Source organism: Dipteris shenzhenensis, chromosome 27 (genome assembly GCF_047967505.1).
Source record: "Dipteris shenzhenensis isolate YYH24624 ecotype China chromosome 27, Dip_SZ_1.0, whole genome shotgun sequence".
Taxonomy (NCBI): domain Eukaryota; kingdom Viridiplantae; phylum Streptophyta; class Polypodiopsida; order Gleicheniales; family Dipteridaceae; genus Dipteris; species Dipteris shenzhenensis.
This window is the reverse complement of record NC_141622.1, coordinates 19,284,958-19,307,555: the sequence shown is the minus strand read 5'-3', so window position 1 is coordinate 19,307,555 and position 22,598 is coordinate 19,284,958. Positions and strand designations below refer to the sequence as shown.

Genomic DNA, 22,598 nt, shown 5'->3' with positions numbered 1-22,598 from the left:
GGACGGGCTGAAGAGGAAGAAGAATGTAGAGTCCAATCCTCAAGCTTATTCTGAAGTTCCAACCGAGGTACCGGCAAGAACGGTTGAAGCATTTCTGAAATTTGATGCCATAAAGGACGATAATGAGCTCCCAAACCATATTTGCTAGCAGCCATAGAAAAAGATAAAAGAGTGCCATTTCCTGAAGTACATCCTCCTTTGGATATATGCCTTTGAAAGATAGAAAATAAAAACGCCTGGGTTCTTGTATAGCCAAAGAAGGGTGGAATACTTTGGACCAATAAATATTCTCAGCCCTCAAGGAATTTCCCGACAAAGAATCCCTGCCATTCCATTCCAAGTGGGATAAAATATGCTTCCAATCAAGAAGTAAACGAGAGACAAAAGGACAGCCTCTGATCTTGCCTTGAATAGAGCCAAATAAGAAATCCCACTGTGTAGGCTGCCAATGCCCAAAAGCAGAAGTATCAATATGCAACAAAAGAGAGCGGATCATGAAAGCCCAAGGCTGATCCCCTTGCATGAACTGCAACATCATTTTCCCCCTGTGAGCAAGTATATGCATTTGAATATTGAGTATGTTCAGACCCCCGTGCATCTTTGGAGAGCAGAGACGATGCATAGAGAGTAATCTGAGACTTTTCTTGCCATTTTTTGAACACCAGAAAATCTCCATGATAGCAGACATAAAGAAAACCAGATCTGCCTTAGTGAACATGATGAGAGGTAGATAGAATTGTATGTATGCTATCAAAATGGATTGCGTTATTCGCAAACGAACATGTAATGGCCAAGTTGCAAGCTTCCAATATTCAAGTTTTGCCCTTAACTTTGTAAGCACCCAATCAGTTTGTTGAGAACGAGTAAGCCCCCAACCTAGAGGATAGCCAAGATGTCGAATCAATTGAGAAGTAGGAACAATTTCCCTAGGCCACAAAAGACTATGCCAGTCTTTAGCATGCAATGGCAATAATTTTGATTTCTTGGAAATTGACACGAAGACCAGCAGCCAAACCATATGTAGAAAGAGCCTGCATAATCATGGAGAGATCGCTCCGAGTAATTTTTGGGGTAAAGAAAGAATCATCAGCATATGCTTGAGCGATCATGCTACGGCTGCCAGGAATTTCCAATCCGTGCAACATGCCAGTGTCCAAAAGGTGGTTCATATATTGAAGCATTTGATGAGTGGCTACGGCAAAAAGTAAAGCACTGGGGGGACATCCTTGCCGAACAGAACAACCAAGAGTCCAGGTTGTAGAAATATCCCCTGAAAGTATGCAGGCAGCTTTACTATCTTGATATAGCCAATTGATAACTTGCTGCATTTTTGGGCGAAATCCCAAGGCTTGCATAGTTGATGAAATAAAGTCCCACTTAACAGTATCAAAAGCTTTGGCAATATCAACTTGCAATAGCAAAACATCTTGCTGCATATATTTGGCATATTCGATTCCAACATAAGCATTAGCAATGTTATCTGTGATATGCCTACGAGGAACAAAACCATATTGCGTAGGATGAAACCCATCATGTAAATAGCCTTTCAACCGATCAACAATCATTTTGGTAGTAAATTTGTAAATGACTGGCATAAGCATGATAGGTCTCCAATCAGCCAAAGATTCACAAATTTGCTTTTTGGAAGGAGTTTAACAAGACCTTGCTTCCATGTGTCTGGCATTTTCTGATTTTGCCAAGTAGAGTTCACCATATGCAGCAATGTATGCTTCAAAAGAGACCAATATTCTAGAAAAAACTCAACTGTAAGACCATCCCATCCTGGAGATTTTCATCTACCATAGGATTTGATTGCATCTGACAATTCCCTCTCAGTAAAAGGTTCCTCCAATTCCAAAGCTTGAGTAGTGGAAATAATAGGAGAAACATGCTGTAAAAGTAAATTTCTGGCAGACAAAACCTACTGCGAGGGAGGATCTGCAGAACCAAACTGCTGAGAGAAATGATGTACACAATCAAAAGCAAGCTGTGACCGTGATGTAGTCCATGAACCATTAGGCAGAAGCACCCTGCAAATGTTTGTTTTTAATCTCTTCTGATGCAAGCTTTTAAAAAATTGTTTGGAAGAGCAGCCTTTATCTGTAAAAGCTCTTTGTCTTGCTCTAGTCTCCCATTTAGCCAGTTTCCTGTGATCATTGAGTTGAAGACAATGTTTAGCTTGGCATAGTGTTGTTTGCTCATGCAAGGACAATGGACGAAGATGATTGAGTTCAGTGAGGTCTTGACAATTCAATTTGGCCTGAGCAACAGTTTCCCTCAGAGTCTTCATGTAAGACTTGCCATAACCTCTAATTACAACTTGCATTTCAGAAACAAAAGAATCCCATGCATTATCAATATCAAAGTGGCTCTGAGAAGACAGAGAGTGAGATGCTTCAGTAACCATGGCCTTGAAAACAACATGCTGCAAATAGCTATTGTTCACAATCAGATGTCGCCTTTGAGGCAGTCTATCATCTGGCATATAACCTCAACCATAAAGGTGCATGATCTGAATGCACAAAGGCATAGTCAATCCACATTTTGCATGTAAAATCATCATTTTGTTGCGGAGCTACACTATACCAGCGATCTAGACTTGCCTGATAAGAGGAAAGGGCATTATGTTGGAAAGTGTATCCTGGTGACAAAGGCTGCAATTCCTTCCAAAGATCAACCAAATCAAGGTGCATCATTAATTGAGACCATGCATGCCTTTCAGGGGTTAACATATGAGTATGTCCTGATGTATTGTCACCCTGTTGTGGAGCATTATTTGCTGCATGGCATCCCAAATTGCAGATCTATTCCGAGAAGATTGAGGTGCATATACGGAAGCAAATTCAAACACCTCACCTTGAATGATGCATTGAAGAATAATCCATTTGCCTTGATTGTCATTTAAAGCAATAGCTGGCTGAAGCTCATGCTTGATCAGAAAGACTACTCCTGAGAAAGAGTGCTTCCCAGCATAGAAGATATCATAGCCACAGTAATGACCTGTCTTTCCTGCATAGACATGTTGATTGTGTTCTTGTAATGCCACTATATCAGGCTGAAATCTATTGATATACAGCCACACAGATTTCCATTTCCTACTGTCACACATCCCCTGAACATTAAGTGTAAAGCATTTGATGTTTGCAGTCATATTTACAGATATTTATGCGAGAATAACAGCTATGTACAGCAGCAACCTTCAGGATATCAACCTTGCATTTCTACCTCAGGGTCAGGGCCTCTTCCCTGAGAAGAAACATCCGCCTGAGGAGTAGACAGCAAAGCAGCAACCTCTTCTTCAAGGAAGAGGGTTCTGGTAGTTGTCACTGCAGCCCATGTGATCCCAATTCCTGAATTGACCTCTGGAGAGTTTCTACTAGAAAATGCACCATTCCAAGTGTGAGGGGGTGGAGGTCGTCGAACAGAAATAACTTTTCTTGGACTTTGCCATCCATCAATTGGAGGTTTTGGTCCTTTTGCTGAGGGTTGAATAGCAGGAAGCGAAGGGGAAGAAGCAGTCCCATTTGAAACCACTGGAGCTTTGCCTTTATCGTGATTCACAAAAAGCTGTCTATTACCTTTATTTTTATTCCCAATAGAGGCAGGAGCATCCTTAGTGGGCATCTGAACAGGCAAAGTGGCAGGAGGCATTTTATGCTGACTCATTGGACACTGTGAAGCCATGTGCCGAAATTTTTTACAGTCAAAGCAAGCCCCTGCAAATAATCCCCATTTCAATTTATAAAAAGCACTTCCCATGTCAACATTGTTCACTGTGACTGAATAAGACTCTGGTGTGGGATTATCAGTATCCCAGAGAATGCAAAATCGATTTGAGTTGCCATTAGGTCGTGGTGGGCAAACCACTTTGCCTAAAGTCGCTGCAATTTTAGGCAAGAGTGAAGCCATGCATTGCGGGAAGTCTACAACTTCAACCCAGACCGGACATCGGTGTCAGATCAAAGCCTGAAAATCCCTTGTGGGAGACCATGGCAAAATGTGCACCATTTGCTGCCCAAAAAAGAGGGGCGAATGTTCCAAAAGCATTTGCCTGTGAATCTCATCTACCATAATGACCTCAAAAAAGCCCCTGGCTGCATAGTGTACCTTCTGAACAAATGTGCCAGCCAGTGTGCGGGTCAACCAGTTGCCTATTTCTGCAGCAGGTGGCATTTGACCTGGGAAAAATAAAATAACTGCATTTTTGGCATATTCTCTAACTGGATCCACAATTTCATCCACTTCAACCATCAGACCAACCGATGGAACAACGTCTTTCCACTCTTTCCTTGTGTCTGCAAATCCTTCATGCATGACATCATAAACCAGTTGTGCTTCAATAGAATCATGCACTGGGTCATGTTGACCCTCAGCTTGCTTTTGCTTTTTTGCATTGAACTGATTGATCCTTTTAAAAAGTTTTTTCATAGGAGTATTCGCCATGTCTTCGGAAGAGGATGGAACCCAAAAAGGAGGTACCTGTAAAATGATAGTAAAGAAAAAAACAGTCCCAAAAAAGCAGCCCACAGAGAAGAAGAAAGTATTGTATTTGCAAGGAGAAGAAGGGGAAAGAGAGATGTAGGGATTTAGAGAAAAGAAAAGACAAGTTCTGTAGAAGAAAAAGAGAAAAAAACCAGTAAAAGTTCCGAGATGAACTAAATTTTAGAAAAAGAAGAGAGATTCTAGCGATGGAAAGAGTACACAGGACCCAGAAACCCAAGAGGAGAGAAAGGGGAACAGAGAGCCCTCAGAACCAGCGTAAAGATGCAGTCCGTGAGCAAATCCCTGCATAAAAGCGACCCAGGAGCAGGAAATTAACTGGCAGCAGCAGCCTGAGCAGAGCGGGACAGGCCGTACACCTGTACGGAAACTGTACGGAAGTATGGCGGGCTGTACAGCAGGAAGTTAATGCTCCAAAACGTTGTTTTTTGCACTCTGATGTGGCGCAGCAGGTAGTTGATACAAACGGGCTGGTTTGGGAAGGCTAGGACGCTGATGGAAAGGCTGGAGCAAGGGCTGCAGCTCTCTCTCTCACTCTCACACACCACACACTCCACACACTCCACACACACACACACACAACACACACACAGGGTTGTCACACTTTTTTTTTGGGTGAAATCTTTGATTGATTATATTATATGAGTAGCAACCTCAAAAAAAGGTGCTACAATTACATCAACTGAAAATTTCAGTATATGCCAAAAAGACCTCATGATCTATGCAGCGGGTCTGCAAGCAATCAAAGAAAGATTGCTGCAGAGAACGCCTAAGCCAAACAGAGAGAAAGTAGGATCACCAAAGACTTTACAATTCCTATATGTCCATAAAGTCCATAGTGCCCAGTAGCAAACCCAAACGAAGAAAAGATGAAACTCCGGTCTGGATGGATGAAACCCAAATAGCTAGAAGAACTTCCCAAACGGAACAGATGGGAATCTCGCTCGCAGGTGTTGTCGAAGCAGATCAAAAAACTCACGAGAGCACGGAGAATGCCAAAACAAGTGAGGCACAGTCTCCCAAGAAGCAGAACATCTAGGGCAAAGTGCAGGAGCAATGTGTCGATGAGCTAATAGCTGTCCAGATGGAAACACTCCCAAAAGAACTCGCCAAAAGAAAACCTGTTGCCGAAGTGGTACTTTATAGGCTCAAAGTTGCTGTAATCTTTTCCTCCACCACTTGGCTGGGCGATGCATTCGCCAAACAGAATCACCTCTCTGAAACCCAAGGTTGAGGCAAAAGGATTTTATACAATGCAGGTACAGTAATCTGAGATAGCCTCAAAGGACGAGAAGAGGACCCTGGAGAAGTCAAAGTCCAATCTTCCAGTCGGTCCTGGAGTTCCAAAGGAGGAATCGGAACAAAGGGCGAAAGCATAGAAGTAATTTGTCGCCACAAAGGAGCCCAATCCATATGTAGTGGTTGCTAGAGAAAGGGGGAGCACAGTACCAGCATCATCTATAACATCAGCAACCGAGGTGATGCTTTAAACGAGACAAAGTAGGAACGTCGAGGTTCCTGTAAAGCCAAGGGAGGTTGAAAGACTTTCGACCAATGAATGCTTTCCGCTCTCAAAGAATTCCCAAGCAAAGATTGCTGTCCATTCCAATCCAGATGAGAAAGAACATGCTTCCAGTCAAGAAGCAAGCGGGAGACAAAAGGGCATCCAGGCAAAGTGCCATGAGTGCAGCCAAAAAAGAAATCCCAGTGATCGAGTTGCCAATGACCAAACGCAGAAATACTGGTATGAGTGACTAGAGTCCTAATCATAAGAGCCCAAGGCTGATCACCTTGCAGAAATTGCAGCAACATTTTCCCCCTGTGGGCAAGAATATGCACATGAATATCCGTGATGTTCAATCCACCATGCATCTTGGGAGAAAAAATGTGATGCATCGAAAGCAGCCTGAGACTTTTTCTGCCATGTTTGGATCGCCAGAAGAGTTCCATAAAGACAGACATGAAAGATGTAAGATCTGCCTTAGTGAATATGATCAATGGCAAGTAAAATTGAATATATGCCACAAGGATGGACTGCACTATTCGAAGACGAACGTGCAAAGGCTAGGTTGCCAGTTTCCAATACTCAAGCTTTTTCCGAAGCTTAGCCAAAACCCAATCAGTTTGTTGTCGGCGAGTGAGTTCCCACCCCAAAGGGTAACCAAGATGACGAACAAACTGAGTGGGTGGAATGATATCCTCGGGCCATAATAGACTATGCCAGTCTTTGGAATGCAAAGGGAGCAGCTTAGACTTATGAAAATTAACATGAAGACCAGCTGCCAAACCATAAATAGAGAGGGCCTGCATCAAGGCACCAAGATCATGGGGCGTATTCTTCGGGGTAAAGAAAGAATCATCAGCATAAGCTTGAGCAACCATGCTGCGATTAGCATCCAATTCCAAGCCATGAAGTGATCCTGTAGCCACAAGATGATCAATATATTGCAGCATAGGATGAGTAGCAATGGCATACAGTAAAGCACTGAGAGGGCATCCCTGGCGGACCGAACAACGAAGAGTCCACTCATCAGAGATATCCCCAGAGATAATGCAAGCCGCATTGCTATCTCTGTAAAGCCAGTAAATAAAGATAAGACATAGCCCTGATTATCCACCACATCATGTATGTATCTAATTCCCAATTTCATGAGATTGTATGCCCGAACAGGTTTCTGTAAAGCGAGTAGAATGTCGAAGATGGCACTCCAATGAATACTTTCTTTCCTCATTGAGTTTGTCCCTGAGCAATTATCAGGAGCCCATTTGACCTTATAAAGTACTTGTTTCCAGTCAAGTATCAGAGCAGTAGAGAAAGGACAGCCAGGTATCTTCCCTACAAATCTCCCAATGACAACCTCCCAATGATCAGTAGTCCAATGACCATAAGCAGAAGTCCTCATGTTGACACACATGGATGCTATCATACAAGTCCATGGCTGTTGTTGGCGGAAAAAAGTATGGAGCATAGTCGCCTTTCTTGCTAGTAGATGATATCTTATATTGAGGATATTAAGTCCACCATGCATCCTAGGAGAGCACACCATTTCCATCTTCATCAGTCTCAATGCTTTCACGACAGTTTTTGTCCTCCATAACATCTCCATAGCTTGAGACATAAAGGCTGAAATATCTGTGGAGGACCAATGCAGCAAAGGCAAAAAGAACTGGACATAGGACATTACAATGGATTGTACTATTCTGAGCCTGACATGAAGTGGCTAAGTAGAAATTTTTCAGTATTCTAGTTTAAGTTGAAGTCTTTGGAAGATCCATTTTAACTGCTGCTTCCTGGTGATATGCCATCCTATAGGATATCCCAAATGCCTGACTACTTCTTTGGAATGCACCACATGACCTGGCCAGAGAATAGAATGCCAGTCACATTGTTTCAGGAAGCAATTTAGATTTGTCAAAATTAACATGCAATTCCGTTGCCAATCCATACAATGATAGAGTGGTCATAAGCATGTGAACTACCCAGGGAGAATTCTTTGGCATAAAAAAGGAATCATCAGCATATGCTTGTGCCAAAAAAGATGCAGCCCCAGGGATTTTAAGACCAGTCATCTGTCCTGTGGTTGTAAGATGATCAAGATACATTAAGAGGGGATGGGTCGCAATGGCATAGAAGAGAGCACTAAGAGGGCAGCCCTGTCTAACTGATCTACCCAATGTCCATGGCCGAGATAGATGACTCCCAAGAATGCATTGAGAAGTAGAGCCAGAATAAAGCCAGTAAACTGCATTTGCTATCTTTGGACCAAATCCCAACTTTGTCATGATTTGAGAGATAAAATCCCATTGAACAGTGTTAAATGCCTTAGCAATATCTACCTGCAATATGAGCACATCTTGATGCGAGTACTTAGCATATTCAATTGCAGTCAGTGCATTGGAGATATTGTCATGGATTTGTCTTCGCGGCACAAACCCATACTGATGAGGATGAAGGCCCGCATTCAGCTATACACAATCATTTTGGCAATGAGTTTATAAACTACAGGCATCAAAGTAATAGGCCTCCAATCTGACATATGGTCACACAGATGTTTTTTGGGCACAAGTTTGACTATGCTATGCTTCCAAGAGTGCGGTAACTGATTTTCTTGCCAGGCAACATTGATCATTTGCAAGAGGACATCTTTCAAATCATCCCAAAACGAAATATAAAATTCCACCGTAAGGCCATCCCAGCCAAGGGACTTGTATTTGTTGAGGTGGAACAAAGCATTATCAAGTTCTGTATCAGTAAAAGGTCTCTCCAAGGTAAGAGCATCATCCATTTCCACTATTTCAGAAACATATTGGAGGAATTTAGTCCTCGCATCAGTCATTTGATTTGATGGGGAGCCAGGAGCAGAGAACAATTTCTGGAAATAATTTTGGCATTCATCTTGGAGATCAGAGAAAGAGTGCGTCCAAGAGCCATCTAGCTTCCTTACCCTTAGACATGAGTTTTTCTTTCTAGTAGCATGGAGGCCTTGGAAAAAGGCTTTTGATGAGCAGCCCTTATCCATGAGGGGCTTCATTCTTGCTCTAATCTGCCATTTGTGCAATTTCCTCTAATCATTAGCAGTCAATTTAATCCGAGCATGTGAAAGGGAATCATTTTCTGATTCAGAGAGAGGCCTTAAATGTGAAAATTCAGTCAATTGTTGTGCTGTCTTTTTTGCCCATTTAACCTCATTCCTCCATTTAGGCATATGCCAGTTTCCATACTCCCTAATGACATTCTGTATACGAGAGACAAAGCTGTCCGAAGCATAATCCATGTCCTCCTGGGCATGCAAAGGCAAGGGATGGATTGCAAGTCTGATCATTTGCTGGAAATAGCGATGTCGGAAATAGGCCTGATTAACATGCAACAATCTATTGGAAAGGGGTGGCAGATCATCCAGTGGCATACCAAGGTGCAGATTCATTCATAATGGGGCATGATCTGACAAGCCCAATGAGAAATCTATGAGGAGATGAGGGCTAAAATCTGCATATTGTTGTGGGTAAAACAAATACCATCTGTCAAGCCTTGCCCAGTATGTTGTAAGTGCATTATGATGAAAAGTATATCCAGGCATTGACCCTTGGAGAAGCAGCCATAAATCTTCAGCCTGCACAGAAAGAAGCATGCTATCCCATTTCTGCCTTTCCAATGATAGCATATGAGATCTTGAAGTGGTGTTATCTCTTGGCAGAGGGGAATTATTAAAATCTCTACAGATGAATGCATTAGATCTCCATGGATATTTGCTTAAAGAATCCCATAAAGAAGCCCTCATGGCAGAGGTCTGGGAGGCATAGACTGATGCAAACTCAAGAATATCACCATTGACATTACATTGTATGACCATCCATCTGCCACTGCTGTCATTGAAGGCTAACTGAGGCTCCAGCTCATGTCTAACCATTATGCATACACCTGAGTAGGTAGTGGTACCAGCATAGTATATGTCATAACCGCCAAAATAATCATGATGACCAACCTTAGAGTGTTGATTATGCTCTTGCAAACAAACAATATCTGGCTGCATTTTATGTACATAATTCCATAAAAGCCTCCACTTTGAGACATTACAGAGGCTCTGTACATTGTATGTAAAGCACTTAAGTGTTTGATGCATGAAAGAGGTATATAGTAAGTGTTCCAGAGAATACAGAACCTGTTACGGTTTCCCATAGGGCGTGGAGGACAAATGACCTGTCCCAAAGAAGCAGCCAGGCCAGGCAATTCTTCATGCATATAGTTTGGGAAGTTAACAACCTCAACCCATACAGGACAATGATGTCGTATAAGACTTTGATAATCCTTGTTTGGGGACAGGGCATAGCGTGTACCATCTGCTTCCCGTAAAAGAGGGGAGAAAGCTCAAGTAGCCTCTGCTTGCACAAAGCATCGGATAAATGCACCTCATAAAAGCCTCTAGATGCAAAATATACTCCCTCTACAAAGCATCCTCCAAGGATGGACTTAATCCACTGTGCGACATCACTGGCTGCTGGGATTCTTCCTCGAAAGAAGATTATAACCGCAGTTTGAGATAACTTCCTGAGAGGATTCACGAGGGATGGCAATTTCAATTTGTAATCTTGAACTGGTTTGCCCGATTCCTGTCGTGACTGTTGAAAGTCATCCTTAAGGGTATCAAACACGTATTGAGCTTCCATAGTAAGTTCATCATCTTGTGTTGCAGGCTGTGAAGGACGTCGCTTAGCATCTGCGGGTCTTTCTTTTCGAGCATATGTACAAACCTGAAGCCATGATTGAGATATGACAAGGCAAGAGGGACTGTACGGAGAAGTATAGAATGGAAACAAGCGGGACACAGGACTGTACGGAAAAGTACCAGAGTAAGACTCGGGACTTGTACAGAAAAGGAACGGGATTGTACGGACAACGCTGGACTGTACGGAAGTACACACGGGGCTGTACGGAAAGAAACGTGACTGTACGGAGATGCACACGGGCACGGGAAAGACTGGATGGTACGGAAGTATGGACAGGCTGTACGGACGTACGGAAGGGTCTGCAGGAAAAAGTATGATGATGCAAACAGATACGAAGCTGCGTTCAGAACTGTGCGGGGGAAAACTAGACCTGACGTAGGTTGTCGTACTGTCGTACGGAAACCGTACGGCGACCGTACAGTTGTACGGACGGAAAGGGAGGCTGTACGGGATCCTTGGCGAGGCTGAACAGCAGAGCTTGACCTCACACACACCTCCACACACACTACATATATGTACACACACACACACACACACACACACACACACACACGGGGGGGGGATGCAAGAGCGAGGCAAACTTGATCCCAAATTGACGTTTGGGACGAGTAGTCTCAAAAAGACTCGTGCTTGTATCTCGTAGAGTATGTCGTGCCCGTCGCAACCGTTCAAGACTCGCCTTGATCCGACCTCGTATGCAAAAGTTATGACCTCTTGAAGATCGGGGGCACCGCCACCGTCGAGGGCGCGTTGGGGCCCGAGAGGGATGCAGGTGCACGGGGATGGAGGCGCGTGGCGTGGGTCCGAAACGACGTAGGAGGCCGGGCCCACGGCAGGGGCACACACACACACACACTTTTAAAAAGAGAACATGATAAGTTCTCTGTTTTGGGCAAAAACTTGATATGTTCTTATGAAGAAAGTGACATGTACTATGTGTGTTGGGGACATGTGTTTTGCATTTCCGGCGGGCATGTACCATATTAAATCTGTAGGTGTCTAAAAAAAAGTTCATTATGTTAAGGTAGATTATCAATCCTTCTTGTATTAGTTTGGAGCCCGCAAAGGTTGAAGACATTGTACAGTGCGATGCGCCCACAAGTCGAGATGTCCGTAGGGATTTGGCATGTGTACTGCAAGCACGTCAAGGACTTGGAAAATATATCACAAACCTATTGCATGCCAATTTGTAAGTCAATGCTTAGTCACGACATGTGTAACATGGCTTTAGTCTACTTGTAGAGTTCAAATCGGATTCAGGGTCCTCTATAGGATTGTGAACTAATAAAATTTTGCAATGTACATGTGGCACTATGCTACATGTCACTCTAGGACTCGTTCTTGCATTTTGAGGAAGTGTGTTATCTTCTTATAGCATTTTGTGAATATTACCTAACCCAATGTTTGATGATTCCTTAGTTTAGTTAAGAATATGTGCCCACCTAAGGTGTATGCAGGGATACATTTGCAAAGTTGATGTTTCTGTACCTTTTTTTGAAGAGATTGGGATGAAGGCCAGTTTTAGAGCTGGTACTCAGTAAGTTATTGTTTGAGATCCAAAGATGCTGTAGCAAAGATTCTTCGTGACAGTCTCTTGAGTTTTTTTTGGATGTCTTTCCTGCAGAGGGAAGGGCGATTACAGTATTGTCCTTCAAAAGCCATACAGTGTCATCTCAGCTTGGTGGTGTTGCAAAAGGAACAGAAAAAAGCTATGCTAGTGGGTTCATTCGAGCTCTTGTTCTACGAGGTGCAGGTTCGTTTCAGTATTTGCCAGGTTCGTTTCAAGTATTTGCAGATAACAGCTTGTTATATCTCATGCATCATTCCTATGCCAACCCATTTGTGTGGTAAGAACTTGAGCCTTTAATCACAATTTTGCTCTTACCCTTGTACATACATCCATTGAATCGCAAAGTCGGGATACCTTTCTATATCCGGCCTGTGCCTACACGTAGATTTATCATGTGTGCATGAAGTCATAGCTTGTAGTCCATGGAGTGCATGATGGGGTCTATTCTCTCTCTCTCTCTCTCTCTCATAGTATTGACCCATGTATCTTGGCTAGTGTATGACCAATCATGAGAGTGTGGTAGTTTGGCGGACTGCCCCTTGGTGTGAAGCTTAAGAAAAACATGAGCTTTAAAGTAACACAACATGCAATCTACTTTTGTCTTATCACGAATAGTTTTTGGCTATTCAAAAGACACTGAATATTTTAAGATGAATATTCAAAAGACAATCTACGTTCTATATGCGGCCTGTGCCTACACATAGATTTATCATGTGAGCATGAAGTCATACCATGGAGTGCATGATGGGGTCTATTCATGATGGTTTTGGTTTGGCGGACTACCCCTTGGTGCAAAGCTTAAGAAAAACATGAGCTTTAAAGTAACACAACATGCAATCTACTTTTGTCTTATCAGGAATAGTTTTTGGCTATTCAAAAGACACTGAATATTTTAAGATGACATTTGATGTGATTTATTCTGGTATCTGTTTGTTTGATTCCTCTTTGGCTTTGCATTTACATCCTAGCCTTGGTCATGTCTGCCATCCACTCTGGAGATATGATACAAAATCAGCTAACCCTCCCTGCACAATTATTGAATACCAAATTGAACATATTTTCAAAGGGGTTTCCCGCACTTATTTTTGGGTTCAGATGATATGATCATGGGTAGTGTAGCATGTTATTGATGCTATGCTTGGCAAAATGTATGCTTACTTTTTTTATTATGTCAATACAGCATGCCTATATGGTGCACTCTTTTATATTCATGATGATATATTATTCAAAACTGGGGTTTTTTAATGAGACATGCCTTTGCATCTGAGGAGGACCATCTTTTCTGCATGAAGACAACCACCGTTGGGTGTTTATACATGTCTATTAATAGAGAAAGGACAATGATCATGGTGTTTGATGAATAAAGCATTTTGGTTTCAACTACTAAGCTGCAAGCTAACTTTAGTGTGATCACGCCTCTCAATCGTCATTTGAGAATAATGGCTTGTCTGCGGACTGTTATATTCTTCCTTATAAGGTATCACATTGATAATTTATATCTCAGGAGTAGAGAATTTGGCCCGCAGTACTTGCCAGAAAAACTGATTTGCAGAAGCACCTAAAAACTGAGTGGCTTTGCTTAGTTCTTAGTTCCTAGAGCTTAGTGTCTTGGAGCTTTTTAAATAAGTGTTTATTGTTGAAAGGTGATGCAAAGATCGAGTGGTTCAGAATTCTTCTTTGCTTTGAACAGAATGTCTTTAAGAAACTGGAACTGAAATATGGTCACATATCTTTTCGTATGCAGATGTGCACATTTCACATGTGACCAGCCCTTATTGGCTTCTGAACAATCTGCGCCGGATTTCGTCCACCACAGGTGTAGCTTCCAAATATTTTCAAATTTTTATTCTACTGTCCTTTAAAGTGCATTCTTAAATTGCTTTCCTCTCTTAGATATAAACAGTAAATGCTAGAGGGAGGTCATACCTGTTGCCTTTGTTTATTAAGCAGTTTTCTTCCTAATTTATAAAGAACCTCTCTTTCTCAATAAAAAATGCAGCAAGCTGTGGGCATATAAAGGAAGAAACGGCATATAAACGAAGAAACAGCATGTGATGGCGGAACAGCTGCAGCAAAGGGCAGCCTGGCAGCAGCCCAAAAGGGCCTGGCTAGGGCCCTTATAAAGGGCTGGTTGGACCAGCCAACCAGGTCGGCCAGTCAGCAGACTGGTCGGCTAGTCTGGTCGGCCAGGATGATGCTGGCTGGTCGGTATTTATTGCAGGCCTTTGGGCCTATAAAAGGAGGGCCTCAAGGCCGTCACAAATCATTCTCTGGAGCAGCAGATTTACAACAGAGAGGAGCAGCAGTTAGGGCTTCCTTGGGCCTTTTCCCAGGAGGTGAAGGAGACTAAAGAAGACTGCGGACTGAGCTAGTAAGTGCTGCCCACCTAGGCTGGTTTCTAGACAGCAAGGTGGAGAGGATCATTTTGGACAGAAAGTCTGCAGACGCTCGAGGTGGAGCACTGGGCTCGAGTCTAGAGATAGCCGGCAGATAGGAGGAGGACCTTGTGGTAAGATTAGAGGACCACACCATTGGTGGGACTCTGGATCTATCTCTTTTGTATTGTGTCCAGAGCTATGGACGGAAATATATTATTTTGGTGGTTATCTGGCTGGTTCATTGTCTATTGATGAGTCTGCACATCTATGTGATGTACGTTAAGTTAAGAAGTTTGTGATTCCACACCCCACACACACTGTGTGAGCTCCTGGGCTATTCTATCAGTCTTCCACTGTGCGTACCCTCTGTTGGTTGATTCCTAACATGGTATCAAAGCTCAAGTAGGAGGCTCATAGGTGTGGGAGCCTGATGGTAGGGATGTTGCTGAAGGACAACCTTGATTCAGAAGCTCTTGGGAATCGACTTCCATGATTGTAGGACAGTGCCCTTGTGAGAAGGAGGGTGACTCAGGTTCAGATAGGTGCATTCAGAGTTCTGGTCTACAGAAGGTTGAGTTTGATCGACTTTGTTGTGTGGTTTAGCAACAGAGATGTCGGTTTCAGAAGCCTCTTCAGCCCCTTCTCTCCCTTCCTCCTCCCCCAGATTTCTTTCTTTCACCATCCCTAACTTTGGAGAGTTTGGGAAAATGGATGGGACAAATTACCCGATCTGGAAGATGAAGATATGGAGTCATTTAGTGGCTCGGAAACTGTGGAAATTGACAACAGGAATGGAGGCAAAGTTGGAGGATATGGTGGTGAAGTTGGAGGATATGGTGGACAAATAGGGGAAGATACTCATGCCAATAGATGAAGAGGAGCTTGAAGCTTGGGAAGATAGAGATGCCCCTGCCCTGGCATTGATCATAGGGACTACGACGGACTCTGTGCTTCCTCACATCCAGATGGCCGACACGTCAGTAGAGGCGTGGACCATTTTGAAGGATCTGTACGAGATAGACAACACATCCTGGATCTTGCTTCTTCAGCATCAGCTCTAGATATGGATGAGAGAGATTCGGTACATGACCACTTGACGAAGGTCAAGGTGGTGAGAGATCAAGTGGCATCAGTTGGTCAGAAGGTGGACTCGTGCCAATTGGCCTTGATGGTACTAAGGAGGCTACCTCAGAGTTTCAAAAGCTTTGTTGCAACTGTGACAGGAGAACAGAGGACCAAACCTCTGACTTTTGACAGCAGAACAGAGGACCAACCACATCCCGGATCTTGCTTCTTTAGCTGCAGCTCTACAACCTAGATATGGATGAGGGAGCTTCGGTACATGACCACTTGACGAAGGTCAAGGTGGTGAGGGATCAACTGGCATTAGTTGGTCAGAAGGTGGAATCGTGCCATTTGGCCTTGATGGTACTTAGGAGGCTACCTCGGAGTTTCAAAAGATTTGTTATGACTGTGACAGCAGGACAGAGGACCAAACCTCTGACTTTTGAGGAGTTGGGTCCATTACTAATCCGGGAAGAAGCTAGGGAGAAGCTCTACAACAACGACAAAGATGATAAGGCGTTGCTGGCGAAGGATTATACTGGCAAAGGAAAGGGCAAGCCTAACGGTGGCAAGTCCAAGAAGGATGACTCTGATGATGAGGACATTTCCAAGAGGAAGCAGAAGAAGTGCTTCTATTGTGATACGACAGGTCATTTTGCGAAGGATTGTAGAAAGAAGAAGGCGGATTAGAAAAACAAGAGAAAAGAGTCCGACCTAGATTCAGAGGGTGACACAAAAGCGAAAGCTAATGTGGTAATCCAAGAGCTGTTCTTGGTGACATCTCCGTGTGTTACTGAGGTCAGATATGCCGACCTAGAAACCACAGTGATGATGTCTGACTTTGAGATGTGGGTCGACGAGGAGCCAGAGACCTTTGTGAAGGTGAAGGACAGCATGGAGTGCTTGTTATCTCCTAGGTGCATGGCTGTTGATACTGACATGAGGGTGGATTCCATGGAGTGTCCTAGGGTTTCATGTTCAGATGGTTGCTGTACTTTAGAAGGGGACAGTACATGATTACACAGGCTATTGGTATGTGCCTCGATGAGGTACATGGTTTGCTTTCAGAGCAAGCACACAGGGAGTACGACGATCTGGTATCTTAATTTAAGCCTTTAAAGCATGCTGTGGAGAGAATCTGCGCTTCAATTGTGTCAGGTAATGCGAGATTGGAAGGAATTGGCCTTCTTTGAAGGCAAAAGGGGAAGTATGGGTGCTTCTTCAAATCTCGGACATAGATTGCTGGAAGGTGATGGACAAGGTGTACTGAAGCTAGAAGAATACCTGCTTGAGAGCTCATTGGGAGCTCTTGGTTCAGGTTATCTAGAGATATTCTTTTGTTGCGGACCTTGCTAAAGGAAGGACGGGTTGAAACAGACCCTCAGAGTATGGTGCCTGGAAGACTCAGGTTGTTCACACATTATGAGGGGACAATTGGAAAATCGTGGCGTCTAGATTGCTCAAGTTCGACGTGGGAACGTGTTACGTGACTGAAGGTGGTGTGCCAGGAGGTGCTACCAGAGATGGACCAGTGTACTAAGATGGTGTGCGGAAGCGGAACCAGACCTGGTGGAGCAGGAGCCACTAGATGAAAAGCCAGGAAAAGATTTCGACATCAAAGTGTTCCAAAGGACTATGACTTGGGAGTCACTGGAGCATCGTCATTGGCGTGTTGGCATTGGGCCGAGATGTGTCGGTGAGAGGGGGTGTTGGAAAGGTCACCTCCCCATCTGTAAGCCCCCATATGAGGAGAGCATGGGGGAGGGAGACCTAGGGCAAGAGCATGCCCAGAGGAAAGAACATGGAGAGGGGGCTGCCACATGGGCAGTACCCCACAGAAAAAGAGAGAAAGGGGATGCCATATGGATAACATCATGGCTGTCATGTGGGCAGCACATCTAGAGAAGTACCTGGAGCCATCTAGGAGTATGAATCAGCACCATGGATAAGGCGACTGGTAGAAGCAGGTCCAGGAGCAGATTAGTGGCGGTTTGGAGCTCTAGATAGGGGCGAGGAGCGGCTGTATGAAGGCGACACATGGCGCGGTACCGCAGCAGCAAAGGTGCACACGCACACGTGTGGGGCAGGAATGGGGCCTGCACAAGGGCCTGTTGATGGTGGAACAGACGCAGCAAAGGGCAGCCTGGCAGCAGCCCAAAAGGGCCTCGCTAGGGCCCTTATAAATGGCTGGTTGGACCAGCCAACAAGGCGGCCAGTGAGCAGACTGGGTGCCAGACTGGTGGGCCAGGATGATGCTGGCTGGTCGGTATTTATTGCAGGCCTTTGGGCCTATAAAAGGAGGGCATCCAGGCCCTCACAAATCATTCTCTGGAGCAGCAGATTAACAGCAGACAGGAGCAGCAGTTAGGACTTCATTGGGCCTTTTCCCCCTAAAGAGGGCTGCAGACTGAGCTAGTAAGTGCTGCCCACCTAGGCTGGTTTCTAGACAGCAAGGTGGAGAGGATCATTCTGGACAGAAAGTCTACAGACGCTCGAGGTGGAGCACACGGGCTCGAGTCTAGAGATAGTCGGCAGATAGGAGAAGGACCTTGTGGTAAGATCAAAGGACCACACCATTGGTGGGACTGTGGATCTATCTCTTTTGTATTGTGTCCATAGTCTTGGATGGAAATATATTATTTTGGGGGTTTCTATATCTGGCTGGTTCATTGTCTATTGATGAGTCATCTATGTGATGCACGCTGAGTTAAGAAGTTTGTGATTCCACACCCCACACACTGTGTGAGTTCCTGGGCTATTCTATCAGTCTTCCGCTGTGCGTACCCTCTATTGGTTGATTTCTTACACCATCGTGGTATATTCTTCTTCGGGCATGCGATCTTCTTGTCTTCTGTGTAGCGCTAAAAAGCCAATACAATCCTTGGGCAGCCTCCCTGACTCGACCCTGAGAACCCAGACCTGCAAGCAAACACAAGAACAACAAGAAACGTGAGGATCTGAGCAGGCTGCTCACCACCCAACCACGACATCTACGAGAGATGATCTCGAATCAAGAGATGTCCCCTCCGAGCAATGAGCTGAGCTACTGGCACGAACCCCCAACTAGTCTGGTGTCCTATACCACTAGGTGGCGCCTGAAGGCCTTGGATCTGCTGCTGGGCCTTGGGCTATGCTATGATGCAGGCGTTGACAAAACATATGTGCCTCAGGATCTACGGAGCACTCTAAGGTGGATGGAACCTATGTGGAGACATGATGAAGAGAGTGCTCATGACATGTACCTCAAGTCAATTAGGTTCCAAGATAGATAAGCTTGGACTCATAAAGAGAATCTTGAGATAGTGCAAAGTGCTTGATTTATATTACTTCAAATGAACCTCTCTTTTATAGGTGAGGGTACTTACATCCATATGCTTGCTCACATGTGGGATATCTCCTCCATGCCATGTGGTAGCTTTCCCTTTACTCATACCTTGCACCACAACTCTCAACACCTCCCCTTGGTGCCATAATCCTTTGGCTACTGCAAGGTGATTAGATGTGAGTTACATTCCATCACCTCCCCTTAGTGCTTGCATTGCTACTTAAGGTGGTAAAGTGTGGTTTACATGTCAATACCTCCCCTGGGTGCTTTCATAGCTACTCTCAGGTAGTCAGGCTTGATTTACAAAATATAGGCAAGGTTGGCAAGGTTTTTGTTTCTCAATACATTCCATTGATGTCATCTTTTGGCTCATGGCTTGATGATGATGACGTTGTCTTCTTCGCTTGGTGTAGCTTCATGCATGATGCTTTGTTCTTCCATGTGCCTTGATGCTTTATGTGTGGATGCCATGCTTTTTGCTATGGTCATCTCATGCACTTGTGCTTTTGGCATGCTTATGACAATGATGTGTGCATTCATGCTTTGATTTGTCATTTGTTGCAAAGGTCTTACTAGTTGATTTCTTTCAATATTGGCAGTGTCTAATTGCATACAATGATTCTGATTTAACAGGCACGTAGAGCTCGAAAAGACTATCACTTTTCCTTTTTGGAGTGTGTCCAAATTCCTCCTGGATTGAAAGTTACGGCTTGTCAAAGTTTTATGAAGAAGAGGTGGCCTGATGATGTGGCACAGGGATTCACATGCTGAATTCCATGCTGTGCTTAGCAAGAGGCTCTGTATGCTTAGGTGGCACTGTGGTGACCTTTGAACCCAACTTGGTTAAACCCAAGGTTTACACAAACTTTACCATAGTTCAACTAACCCAAGTAGCTGAACCTAACCACAGTTAGCTTTGACCACCTTATCTGCCACGTGGCATTTTGTGGTGAGACCTTGGAGAAGGAAGAAGGAGAGGTTGTAGAGGCACGACGACGACGACGGCTTCGACGGAGAGAGCTCGAGGTTGACGGGTGGAGGAGTCGCAGCTCGTCTCGGCCTGCTTGCAACAATCTCGTCGTCACGGAGCTTATGCGTTGCAGAGGATGGTTGCTGTTGTTGTCTTTGGACCTTGCCAGCACCGAATCTCTGCTGGAGCTACTGTGTCGCTGGAGATGGAGGAGAAGCCGCTTGCTATTGTTGCTGTGCTGTGTTGTTGGCTACTACTGCCTTCAAGTCATCTTACGTAGGGCGGCTGCCCATTACCTCTATGAGTCGAATTTCTCTCCTGTCTGCCAGCAGGCTCGCTACTCCCTCCTTGTCGTCTGTGATGGCCATTGCTCGTTGGCGTCTGGAGCAAAGGCGTCGTTGACGAAGACGTTGAGGCGAGCTGATTATCTACATCCTATGCTGGAGGCTTGTGGCTTGAGGCTTGCAAGGTCGGTTGGATGGCGTTGGCGCTGTTATGGCAGAAGTCGTGGGAGCCTTGTAGAAGTCGCTGGTGCTTTATCTTGAAGGCTGGCTGCTCTAGGCAATGTAGATAGCCTGCTAGGTCGCTTTAGTTGCTTGTAGAGTTGCCTTTGCTACAATGTGCTTCCTTAGAGTCGAGGCAGAAGAAGCGTTGCCTTGGCTGGCTGTAGATAGAGTTGTAGAAACTCTTTCTCTCTCACACACAAGAAGACTCGTAGGGATTCTTTGTGAATCAGACTCTCACCAAATCTCTGAGGCATGAACGGAAATCTCTTCTTCCTCTCAGCAAAAATCTCTCAAAGAATGCTCTCAAATCTGAACAATCACTCAAGAGGCATGATCATGAATGTCTCTCTCTCTTCCACACAATCTAAAAGATTGATTTAGCTCTCACAAGAACGAAAATATCTCAAATTCTCATGGACGGAATTCACTCAATCTAAAACTAAAACTAACCTATGACAAAACACATGCTCCTAAGGCAACCTACAACTAATCTAGGAGACTAGACCTAAGCTTTGATACCATGACAAAACATATGTGCCTCAGGATCTACGGAGCACTCTAAGGTGGATGGAACCTATGTGGAGACATGATGAAGAGAGTGCTCATGACATGTACCTCAAGTCAATTAGGTTCCAAGATAGATTAGCTTGGACTCATAAAGAGAATCTTGAGATAGTGCAAAGTGCTTGATTTATATTACTTCAAATGAACCTCTATTTTATAGGTGAGGGTACTTACATCCATATGCTTGCTCACATGTGGGATATCTCCTCCATGCCATGTGGCAGCTTTCCCTTTACTCATACCTTTGCTCTACATGTGCTCATGGCACCACAACTCTCAACAGGCGTGCGTCCACGACATGATCCAGGATCGAGACCTTGCACGAGAGAGCTAGACTTGCTCCCTTCTGCTCTTGGGAAACTGAACCCTTGGGCCCCTTTTATAGACTCGGGCCTAGTACACCAAAAATAGCGGAGACCTCTATGTGGTTCGTACCTTTGCCACTCAACTCGAGAATCAAGCATGCCTACCCTAAGCTCGCCCAGGCTAATTGAGCTACTCTTGTGTACCTTCGTACACGTTAGATGCCCATCCGTGCACATGGCATACTTCCCCTCCTCTAAGAACTCACTCTTGAGTTCGTAAGAAAAGCGGAAAATGTCCTCTGGAGGTTAGGTAATGTCTCCCATGTTGCGTCCTCCTCAACACGGTCCTTTCACTTGATCTTGTATTCCGTGATAGTTCTCTTCCTGATCTAGCTTTCATGAAATTCAAGAATACTCTCAGGTTCGTGTGGAATAAAAAATCAAATCAGTGACTTCTATTACTTCTTGAGGAGAAACAAGCTAATCATCAGCACCCAGTAACTCTTTCAATCTACTGACATGAAAAATTGGAAGTACTTTAACATCAGGAGGCAATTCTAGTTTATATGCAACTTGTCCAATTCTTTTAATAATCTTGAACGGACCATAGTATCTGGGGGATAATTTCGGAACCAGACCGGTACTTAAACTCTTGGATTCCTTGGGAATACGTAAATATACCATCATTCCATCAGTGTACTCTCTGGGTGAACGATGTCTATTAGCATAAAATCATCCCGATCTTGGGCACTTCTAATAGACTCCTTGGCAAACTGCAACATTTCTTGCATTTCTTGCAAGAATGTCCTTGCAGCATCATTGTTTATTCCCGTGAATCCAACCATAACTGGTGACTTAGGTTGAAACCCGTACATAAGCATAAAAGGACTGTAACCGGTACTTGAATGCTTTGCACTGTTATAAGCAAATTCTATCATGGGGTGATAGTCTTCCCATGAAGATTGTCTCTTAGAAACATATGCACGAAGCATATCTTCAACCAACTGGTTAATTTTTTCTGTACTACGATCGGATTGTGCACGATCTGAGGAACTCATACTTAGAATTGTTTCCAACTTCTAAAAATTAAGTGTTTAAAAGGTATTTGTAAACTTAGAGTCCCGGTGACTAACTATGCCGTGTAAGAATCTAGCCATCTTTATGAGACGGTCAACTATGACCCGCATGGA

General features: G+C 44.2%; 1 protein-coding gene across 3 annotated transcripts in view; it reads left to right on the top strand.

Moving 5' to 3' along the window:
• The window catches only part of LOC147883990 (dihydrolipoyllysine-residue acetyltransferase component 2 of pyruvate dehydrogenase complex, mitochondrial-like), an 88,340-nt gene that overhangs the window by 10,584 nt on the left and 55,158 nt on the right, over positions 1-22,598 (top strand). For 2 of the 3 annotated variants that reach the window (XM_087398124.1, XM_087398122.1), the window contains exons 2-3: positions 12,350-12,478; positions 14,040-14,111. In XM_087398124.1, the coding sequence (XP_087254250.1) occupies positions 12,350-12,478; positions 14,040-14,111 (201 nt within the window). The remainder of the gene's footprint in view (positions 1-12,349; positions 12,479-14,039; positions 14,112-22,598) is intronic. The other variant, XM_087398123.1, reaches the window with a different exon arrangement.